General features: G+C 42.3%; 1 protein-coding gene across 2 annotated transcripts; it reads right to left on the bottom strand.

The window, feature by feature from the left end:
• Positions 1 to 568: 568 nt before the first annotated feature.
• Positions 569 to 11,112, bottom strand: LOC138795643 (beta-1,3-galactosyltransferase 2-like). Of its 2 annotated transcripts, none has more exons than XM_069975043.1 (3): positions 10,758 to 11,112; positions 4,284 to 4,355; positions 569 to 1,624 (listed from the first exon to the last, which is right to left on the bottom strand). In XM_069975043.1, the coding sequence occupies exon 3, from the start codon at positions 1,586 to 1,588 to the stop codon at positions 569 to 571; it is 1,020 nt and encodes a 339-aa protein (XP_069831144.1). In that variant the 5' UTR covers positions 1,589 to 1,624; positions 4,284 to 4,355; positions 10,758 to 11,112. The 2 variants fall into 2 exon arrangements, with proteins under 2 accessions (XP_069831144.1, XP_069831234.1); XM_069975133.1 differs by lacking the exon at positions 10,758 to 11,112 and adding an exon at positions 5,125 to 5,211.
• Between the last annotated feature and the right edge of the window lie 92 nt (positions 11,113 to 11,204).

Genomic DNA, 11,204 nt, shown 5'->3' on the forward strand with positions numbered 1-11,204 from the left:
CCAATCATTGGCCAGGACCGTTGCTAGTTCTACACGATCTTTGTGGCCCTGTTCTGGTAGACACAAATTATTGGATGAGAACCAGGGCCTTCCGTAGGATCTTGTGATATATTAGTGGGCCAGTCTAACCCTGCCTCGATAAATATAATATTACAACTAATAGCCACTAGATTACACGTGATAGGACATAGATCCGGGATTTATTCTGATTGTCATATTGGAGTCTGGAAAAAATTCTTCTTCTTGGGATAGAGCGATTACCTCTGGATCAACACAGTAGGGTCATAGGTTGAACTTGATGGACTTTTGTTTTTTTCAACTTTATTAACTATTATTTTGCACATTGAAGTCAGCGGTTGAATAACTGTATTAAATATTCCTCCCAGAAGGGTCCCAACCAGGAGAAGTTCTTGATCAGCTGATCACACATAATATTAGGGAATGGGACAAAAACTTGAGAAAAACCAACACATTTTGCGTAAGGTCCAAATACATTTCCTGTAAAGAGTGTCTTCATAATGGGTAATTTATGATAATTTTACGTCTCAATTTCACCCTATAAACTTTCTTAACATTTCCGAGATCTATTAGTCCAAAAGTCTGCCCATACAGTCCGTAACTCTGTTCCAGCATAATGGTGCACCATGACAACATTCTTGAATAGGCAAAGGTTGTAATCCCACCTGAAGACTATAAATTTACTTGGAGTTGGTTTGGTAGGTGGAATATGGAGCTCATACAAGCAAATTCCCATAAAGACATCTTCCATGGGGATGACCCTAATTTCTTGGGATACATCATAGATTTTCTTTGCCATATCAACTGAAAATACATATCCTGGACCTGAGCAGAAGGGTGGGTAAGTGTCATTTGGATAGACTTCCTTAGGTACATACCATTTAGAATACCAATGCCTCATTGGTCCACTGTCGGAGATTATGCATCCTGTGAAGTAATTCTGACGAATGGGTAGGTCTGGATGAAGAACCTTATGGACCAAGTAGTCTACATTAAGAAACATGTCGCTGTCTATCTTCATGACATAACTGGCAGAAGGACAGAATTTGGTCACCCATTCCATACCCATTAAGGTTTTCAGGGTCAAATTGTGATAGGTGTCCCTGAAGTCTTGTTGTAAGATGTCTCCGAAATACTCATTTTCTTCCTCCAACAATAACTGAATCCGGTCAGGAAAACGTACAGGTAGACCCACCAGAAAAATCCTGACCACATCAACATCATAAAGACTTTCATTGCCCCATGTGTCCCGGATTGTGTTTCTAGACTCTACATCATGACATGTACTGAAGATTATTAAAACAAGGAAAGGATTCCGGTTCTTGCACTTGTCCGGTTGGTTAATAAGGAACTTGTATGGGTAGGGGTACGGAGGAGCATAAGGGTGCTTGAAGGCTGGGTAAGTCAGGTTGTTCACTGGTCTTTTTTTCTCCTGTAATGTTATAGAACTCGGAATCCACTTGTTAATCATTTCCATTTTATTTCCGTAGTGGATTAAATACCCAGACCAAAAAATGAAGACCATTATATAAAAGACAAAGACTTTCCCCGGGCAGATTTGGACATTCATCTTGTCACACGAAGATCAGGACCCGGGCCAAGATTTCTGTAAAGGTTATGAGAGAGAAATTATTTAGAAAACCAAAAATCCATGAAAAAATTTATTTGGATAGTAAATTCCACAAAATAACTTTAAGGCTGGGTTCACACTATGTATATTTGAGGCTGTATTTGTGAGGCTGTATAGCAACCAAAACCAGGAGTGGATTGAAAACACAGAAAGGATCTGTTCACATAATGTTGTAATTGAGTGGATGGCCATCATTTAATGTCAAATTTTTGCTGTTATTTTAAAACAACGGCTGTTATATTGAAATAATGGCAGTTATTTACCGTTATATGACGGCCATCCACTCAATTTCAACATTGTGTGAACAGAGCCTTTCTGTGTTTTCAATCCACTCCTGGTTTTGGTTGCTATGAGGACCTGACTTGAGGACCAAATACTGCCTGAAGTATACAGTGTGTGAACCCAGCTTTAAAGGGGTACTCCGGCAACACTGTTTATCTTTTAAATCAACTGGTGTCAGAAAGTTATATAGATTTGTAATTTACTTCTATTTAAAAATCCCAAGTACCAGAATCTCAAGTTCACTGAGGATGGTGATGAGACCAGCATCCAAGCCCCTTCCAGTACTTATCAGCGACTGTATGTCCTGCAGGAAGTGATGTATTGTTTCCAGTCTGTCCAGAGCAGGAGCAAATCCTTATAGAAAATCTCTCCTCTCCAGACTGGAAAGAATACCACTTCCTGCAGCACATGCTGAACGTTACCTTTTAAATACCTTCCATACCACTCTTTAAAATTTTTCTCTTACACCTATATGATATCAATAAAAAATAGAGATCATGGCACAAAAAATTACACCCCCAACCAGCCCTGTAGGTGAAAAAATAAAAGTGCTATAACTCTTAGAAGACAAGGAGGAATATTGCTTCAACTTGACCAGGACAGCCGGGCATCAATGACCTTCTGCCCTTTTTTCTTTGCTCTTTCTAATGCTTTATCTAGAATTTTGGTGTGATAGCCCCTTTGTATTAATCAATTATATACATCTTCCACTTGTTCTGTAAAGCCTTTCTCAGTACTGTTAATTCTGCGTAACCATGAAACCTGGTAGTGCTTTATATGCTGTGGATGTAACTCTGGTAGAGTAATAATGTGTTACCTGCAGTGGACTTTCTGACACCATAAGTAACTAATTTTACTTTTTCTATTTTTAACACAACATCCAAAAACTTGAGTTTTCTTGGATCCACTTTCGAGGTGGTTCCTTCACAGAGTTTAATGATTTTGTGGACTTTCTGAATACTACCAATAAGATGAATATGAGACTTATCTCAAAAGTGGGTCCAAGAGAACTCAAGTATTTAGATTTCCTGGTAAAAATATAAAAAGAAAAATTAGTTACTTATGGTTTCAGAAAGTCCACTGCATGTAACACATTATTACACTACCAGAGTTGCCATCCATAGCATATGAAGCAAGCAATACAGTTTTTGTGGTTACGCAGAGTTAACAGTACTGAGAAAGCATTTACAGTAAAAGAGGAAGATCTACAGTATATAATCGATTAAAACAAAGGGGCTATCCCACTAAAATTCTAGATAAAGCAATAGAAAGAGCAAAGAAAAAAAAGCAGAAACAAATTTTAAGCAGAAGAAAGAAGTCTGATAGGAAAGAAAAAACTGGAGGGGGATTTAAAAGAAATAAAAACTTGAAAGATGTCTTGGTAAAAAGTAGGTATGAACAGCCAAAAAGTAATTGGTTAGAAAAAATGACCCCCAAGGGTAATTACAAGTGTGGCAATTGTAACTGGTGTCCCCATTTTGCCCCTTCAAATTTATAAATATTGGAGGTGTTCCAGTTACAATAAAAGATTTGTCGTACTAATTATTTGGTTTACGTGATCTTGTGTGAAAGTGGGCGGTTTTATATAGGTAACACTATACACCCTGTTCCTACTAGATTCCTTGATTATATTAGATCTCTGAAAACTGGGGCCAGTCCATCATCCGGGACAGGCCTCCCCCCCCCCCCGACTTGTGATGATGCCGAAAATACCTTCCAGCGGGGGTCCCGCGGCCGGTTCCGCCACTCACCGTGGGCATGGAGGGAGGTACAAGTTAGTGCGGGTGTACAGGCGATCGACGAATTTCTTATGAGTACGGAAAAAACTGAAAAATTTTGAAAGTTCATCTGCGATTCACTTTGGTTTATTTTGTCTAATAACAACTTTAGATTTAATAACACATGGTATAAACAACGCACCGGGACCGCTATGGGTACTCCAGTTGAATGTTCTTATGCAAATTTATTTTTGGCTATTTTTGAGAAAAGGTTTATTTTTGCATCCAATAATCCATTTATACAAAACATCAAATATTTTGCACGTTTCATGGACAACATTTGCATTGTGTGGGAAGGCTCCAATGATGAATTTACCTTATTCATTAATCAGCTTAATAACATTAACAACATGAATATGTTTTTTACAGGTCAATTCAGAGGACAGCAACTTGATTTTTTAGACGTTACTGTAAAAATCCTAGATGGTAAAACATGTACAGAAGGCTATAGAGAGCCAACGTCACGTAACGTTTTACTCCATTATAACAGCTCACATCCGCAATCTGTAAAAAACGCCATCCCATACGGTCAGCTATTAAGACTAAAACAAATAAATAGTCATGAAAATACATACCTGAAACAAGCCGAAGATCTTCTGGAGAGGCTGCGTGTCCGAGGGTATCCTGAAAAAGTCCTAGAGACAGCGCTAGAAAAAGTAGAAAAAAATCAATAGAACAACTCTAGTTAATGCACCCCCAAGAAAATTTTCTAAAAAGAAAAAAGATTCTGCTTTTCTTTCAAGAATACGCCCCTGAATGACACCATTAAATACACAATACAAAAAAATTGGTATATTCTTGAGAGCGATCCTATCCTGAAGGAAATAGCAGGTCGAAAACCTCTTCTTACTTACAGAAAAAAACGTACAATAGCTGATAGTGTGAACAATAGCACACAAGATGGTAATAGTAGAACTTGGCTAGAAAAAAGTCTACCGACAGGAAATAAAAAATGTTTCCGATGTTGTATGTGTAATTTCAACCTAGGGGTTAAAAAATTAACTCTATGTGGAAAAGACTGGGAAGTCAGACAATTGATTACATGTCAGAGTTCTTATGTAGTATATACTATCACCTGCCCTTGCCACCGCTTTTATATAGGTAAAACAAAGCGTAAACTTCAGCAGAGAATACGTGAACATTGGTATTCTATTTCCTCCAGTAAGGGGGCTGTCAGACTGATAGACCATGTAAACTCAGTACACGGAGGCGATAAAAAAGTACTTAGATTCGCAGGGCTGGAACGAGTCTTTCCACCAGAAGGGGGCGGAGATAGACACGAATTACTGTTGAGACGAGAAGCGTATTTAATTGCTCATTTTGAAGCGACGGGACCTTTAGGTCTCAATGATAGAAATGAACTCCATTCCTTTTTGTATTTGTTTTTAAATGTTTGTTTTTAATCACACTACTTACGTCTACGTAATAGGTAGGACGGACTATATTAGTATGTAGACGCTTGCATAACGTCATCACGCAGCCAAGACGAAGTGCCGAAGGGCAGGAAACAGCTGTCGCTGTGAGCGCTGATGGCGTCCTCTCACTGTTTGTTACCTGTCTGTATTCCCATGTGGATGAAATAAAGTGTACCCTGTATGAAGACATCAATTGGTGAGTGCCATATCTCTTTATCTTCCTGTGTAAACAGGGTTATGTGTGGCTGATAATGATAAAAGGAAACTGTCAGCACAGCTATGTATATATTGGGTTCTGGGATATGTATATATCCATACTGTCAATTTTAAGATCAAAAGCAGCAGTGCATACTTACCATCCTTGCTGCTTGTGATATGGCATATCTTTCCAGTCCCCCGACTGCCGGCTGTATATTCAGAACCCACCTCCTCCAGAATATTTGACAGACAGTGGGGGCGGGGCCTGAGAGCTGGCGGATGAAAGGCTAAAGAGACTTGCTGGATCACAAGCAGCATAAAGTGTCTACTGCTTGTGTTCTGGAAACTGACAGCACAGATATCCATATCCCAGAACCTAATATATACATATCTGTACTGACAGTTTCCAGGGTTGCACGAACGATACAAGGATCATTCATGCATCCCAACAGCTTGATTTGTCGTGCCCTGTGAATGCACTGTAAAGGAGCGCCAATCTCAGTGATCGGTGCTCATCGGACAAATCTTTTAGTGTAAAAGGACCTTTACAGTTCCTTTCAGCTGTGCTTACAATAATACTATAACAGATAGCGACATTTAGTGACCAAAATGCATTATTATCCTCAGAATACCCAGATGACACCGAAGAGAGGGGAGAGATGACACCAAGGAGATGGGAGAGATGATGTCTGGGAAAGAGGAGAGAGATGACACCAAGGAGATGGGAGAGATGATGTGTAGGACAGAGGGGAGAGATGACACCATGGAGATGGGAGAGATGATATGTAGGACAGAGGGGAGAGATGACACCATGGAGATGGGAGAGATGATATGTAGGACAGAGGGGAGAGATGACACCAAAGAGATGGGAGAGATGATGTCTGGGAAAGAGGAGAGAGATGACACCAAGGAGATGGGAGGGATGATGTGTAGCACAGAGGGGAGAGATGACACCATGGAGATGGGAGAGATGATGTGTAGAACAGAGGAGAGAGATGACACCAAAGAGATGGGAGAGATTATGTCTGGGAAAGAGGAGAGAGATGACACCAAAGAGATGGGAGAGATGATATGTAGGACAGAGGGGAGAGATGACACCAAAGAGATGGGAGAGATGATGTCTGGGAAAGAGGAGAGAGATGACACCAAAGAGATGGGAGAGATGATGTCTCGGACAGAGGGGAGAGATGACACCAAAGAGATGGGAGAGATGATGTGTAGGACAGAGGAGAGAGATGACACCAAAGAGATGGGAGAGATGATGTCTAGGACAGAGGGGAGAGATGACACCAAAGAGATGGGAGAGATGATGTCTAGGAAACAGGGGAGAGATGACACCAAGTAGATGGGAGAGATGATGTCTAGGAAAGAGGGGAGAGATGAAACCAAGTAGATGGGAGAGATGATGTGTAGGACCGAGGGGAGAGATGACACCAAGTAGATGGGAGAGATGATGTCTAGGACAGAGGAGAGAGATAACACCAAGGAGATGGGAGAGATGATGTCTAGGACAGAGGGGAGAGATGACACCAAGGAGATGGGAGAGATGATGTCTAGGACAGAGGAGAGAGATGAAACCTAAGAGATGGGAGAGATGATGTGTAGGACTGAGGAGAGAGATGACACCATGGAGATGGGAAAGATGATGCCTTGGAAAGAGGAGAGAGATGACACCTAAGAGATGGGAGAGATGATGTGTAGGACAGAGGGGAGAGATGACGCCAAAGAGATGGGAGAAATGATGTCTAGGACAGAGGGGAGAGATGACACAATGGAGATAGGAGAGATGATGTCTGGGAAAAAGGAGAGAGATGACACCAAGTAGATGGGAGAGATGATGTGTAGAACAGAGGAGAGAGATGACACCAAGTAGATGGGAGAGATGATGTCTGGGAAAGAGGAGAGAGATGACACCAAGGAGATGGGAGAGATGATGTGTAGGAATGAGGAGAGAAATGACACCAAGTAGATGGGAGAGATGATGTGTAGAACAGAGGGGAGAGATGACACCATGGAGATGGGAGAGATGATGTCTAGGACAGAGGAGAGAGATGACACCATGGAGATGGGAGAGATGATGTCTGGGAAAGAGGAGAGAGATGACACCAAGTAGATGGGAGAGATGATGTGTAGAACAGAGGGGAGAGATGACACCATGGAGATGGGAGAGATGATGTGTAGAACAGAGGAGAGAGATGACACCATGGAGATGGGTTAGATGATGTCTGGGAAAGAGGAAAGAGATGACGCCAAAGAGATGGGAGAGATGATGTCTAGGAAAGAGGAGAGAGATTACATCAAGGAGATGGGAGAGATGATGTGTAGGACAGAGGGGAGAGAGGATACGGAGAAGAGGGAAGAGATGATGTCTAAGAGTGGGGAAAGAAGTTATAACTAGGGGATGGGGGTGAGGTGAAGAAGAGCAGGTGACATTTTGGGGGGGGGGGGGGTGACACTTTTTGACAGAAGGAGAAAGACATGACACCTGAGACACTAGAGGTAGGACTGAGGGGTGTAGAGTCAGCAGGCACACAATGTGGCTTCATGTCATGCCTACTCCAGGTGGAATAAGATAGGAGAACAGGTAAAGTAGAAGAAAAACTAGACAGGAACAAAAACTTTGGGTCTGTGGGGAGAGTATAACTGATGGTTGTTGTGGTTTGTTGCCATATAGACATATAGGGGGACATTTATGAAAGCTCCTCCCGAGGCGTACGCCAGGGAGAAGGGGCAGATTCGCCCCTTCTCCCTAGCGTACGACTGCTGTATGCCCCGCTCATCCGCTGGGCGGGCTGGGGGAGCTTAGGGGATGTGACAAGGCGGGGATGAGGCGTGGCCTTGTCCCGCGCCACACTTAGCATGACTTACGCCTGCTCGTAGGCGTAAATCATGATCCAAATCTACACATGCTGGAAGCAGGTGTAGATTTAGTATGCCAGGTGCAGGTTCAGGCGCCCGGCCAGCCGGATTCACTAAGAGGCGGGGCATAATATAAGATCGGCATACTTGTACACCGGTCTTTATTAATTCCCCCCCCCCATAGATCTGTGTAAGAGCTGCAGATAGGCGAAAGAATGATAGAAAATAGACTTTTTGAAAAGTTCCATCATTAGAAGACAAATTATTGTTCTGTCCTTTTGGCGTTGTGTGGGGGTCAGGGAGGCACAGTGTGACCCTGCACATCCCTGCCTGTCCTGGAGGGGTAGAGAGTAAAGACAATGAGGGAGAAGGGAACAGGGCTGCAAAGTTCCTATAATGAACCGAGAGTCATGGTACCTGTATCAGCGGTAGCAGCACCGACGGTGAGTATCCTGTCTCCTGTCTGTAAAGGAGAGCAGTCACACATGATGAGGCACAGCCGAGCTGGGAGTGTTTTAAAGGGGCGGACACAGGGGCATGTCTATCCTGTACCTACTCACCATGTGAGATGACATTTCACCATTGTACCGTTGACAGCATCCATACATCATATGTATTACCAGTACCACAAAACATAATACAGTACTATAACAATCTCCTAATATTTCTGGATAAATCCTTTAAACCAAGATTAGATTACAGAGAGGTGATCTCTCTGTAGAGGCCTTCGATATACCATAGGGTGGAAATCCAAGCATGGATGTTGAAGAAGCTGCCAGAGAATACTTATCATTCAGGTGAATAAAGAACACTCACCCTTTTCTTCCCATTTAACGGTTAGTCAGGTCCTGCCGAAAACACCAGGTTCAGTCAACACATGTCTAATGTGCATGGCCAGCTGTTATACACTTACCTTCCAGCACTCCTGTGAGATCCTCCTCTGCTGCTGGACCGCTGCCCAAGGTCACAAGGATCACACCCCAGCAGCCATACACTGAGCATGTTGCAGGAACGCGCTCTGAGTCTCGCTCCTGGCTGGGCAATGTCACCGATACCCAACAGCATTGGTAGCAACCTCAAACATTGCGGGTCCGCATTACTGACGGTTATTAGAACTTCTGCAGCTGTGCTGTCTCATATTAGTGTTTGACTGACAGGTGCTCCTGCCATTTTGCTGCCTGTTTGGTTTGATTCCCTATGCTGTATACAGTGTCCAGGCTGTGTATAATAGCTATGCTGTATACACTGTCCATGCTGTGTATAATCACTATACTGTCTATGCTGTGTATAATGACTATACCGTACACAGTGTCTATGCTGTGTACAATGAATATGCTGTAAATGTGATGGCACAGCCATAGTTCATGGTGGTATGTTCCCTGCCATTAGTTGTTATCCCCGTCACTAGGTGACTTCTTCTTTCTGTGTTGATTATCGTAGATCCTTCAGCAAGGAGAGGACCAATGTCTCATGGGCAAGCATAGAAGATATAGTCCATTTTGTCTTATATTACTTGAGCTATTTCAACTGCACAAAGTTTAAGTCTAATTATGGAGTGTGCAGGTTTTGGGGTTAGGGCTCATTACATGGGACAATTATTGTGTGAAAAATAGTTATATTGTTCGAATTTAAACAATAATCGTTTGTGTGAATGCAGGCAACGATCGTTTATGTGTCGTTGATCTCATTTTTTGAGCTGAACTTTTTACTGTAATTCCACATTCACTAATCGTTCACTGTAATTCCAAATAGTTTGTTGAGATCAGATGGAGTAAACGATCATAGTAATTATCGTAACCAACGACTATCGTTCTGTGTAATATGGTGATCGATTTCAGGTAGCTCTCGTTTGCAATCGCTTATCGTTAAAAATCTTATCGTCTAATAGGCCTGTGTACCCGAATTACATTATTACTGCTATTATCGACAAATCCACAATGTGGTTCATTGCTGGCATCTGAGATCTTAAGATCTTAGGCCACGACAGCTTCTACCAATGCGTCAGAGAATATATGGATTTCTAATGGCGGTTGAAAAGGAGCTAGGAGCATTACAACATGGTGCTTGGAGTTGCTCTAATACTTCCAGAGACCTTTTCCATTTTTCCATCTTTGTTGCTTCTCGATAGGTAGTGAAGTGTCCTAGTCCATATTCTCAGTGGTAAGCCTATAACGACCAACTGACCTGCCCAGGTCACTACCAACAAATTCCTAAACAAAAGAGGGCTAATACTGTATTAAACCATAAACATCCTTTATTAGTACAAAAAAAATTAAAATCACAACATGGAGTAAAATTATGCACATGAGAGGTACCATCCAAATGCACTGTAACATATAAATATAAGCAGTGTGGCTATGTAAAATCTAGTAAGATCTAGAGTAGCCTATACAGAAATACGCACAATAATTATATATTAAACCATAACCCTGCACAGTTACATTGGCTTCTATGTTCTGCCATGTACTTGCTAATTGCCCAGTATTGCACTCAACCCAGATGAATGAAATAGACTAATAAATATTGTAAAATTACAATGCCATACAAAGTTCCAACAAATGGGGAGAAAGACAGTACCTGATACTGTATGAGCTGTGTGCTACCACCTCTAACGCACGTTTCGCATACCGCTTGTTCACAGAGGAGTGCTGGTCCCTATAGTCCTGTTCCTTATATACTCCACATGAAGGGATGTCGGTTTCTAGATGCCTCCCCCGCCTGTCACGTGACCGCATGCTACAGCGCGGCGTCCCAGCGTCATACGTAACCCACATGAGTGGGGCCCGCTGACGTCACTGGTCGCGTTGCCATAGCGCCGGGCACGCTCACAGGCGGAGGTGTGGCGTCTCCCGACCTATACTAGCTGTAACAGAAGCGCTCACAACGGCAAAGCATCGAAGCCATTGCAACAACTGAGTCATATCGCATTAAAGTGCCAAGTGCTGTGATAATATAAAAACCTAGTGATGGTAATTAATGACATATTCAATATCAGAAGACCTATCAATTACAAACAACAGATAC

The sequence above is a fragment of the Dendropsophus ebraccatus genome, chromosome 1, assembly GCF_027789765.1.
Source record: "Dendropsophus ebraccatus isolate aDenEbr1 chromosome 1, aDenEbr1.pat, whole genome shotgun sequence".
Classification (NCBI taxonomy): domain Eukaryota; kingdom Metazoa; phylum Chordata; class Amphibia; order Anura; family Hylidae; genus Dendropsophus; species Dendropsophus ebraccatus.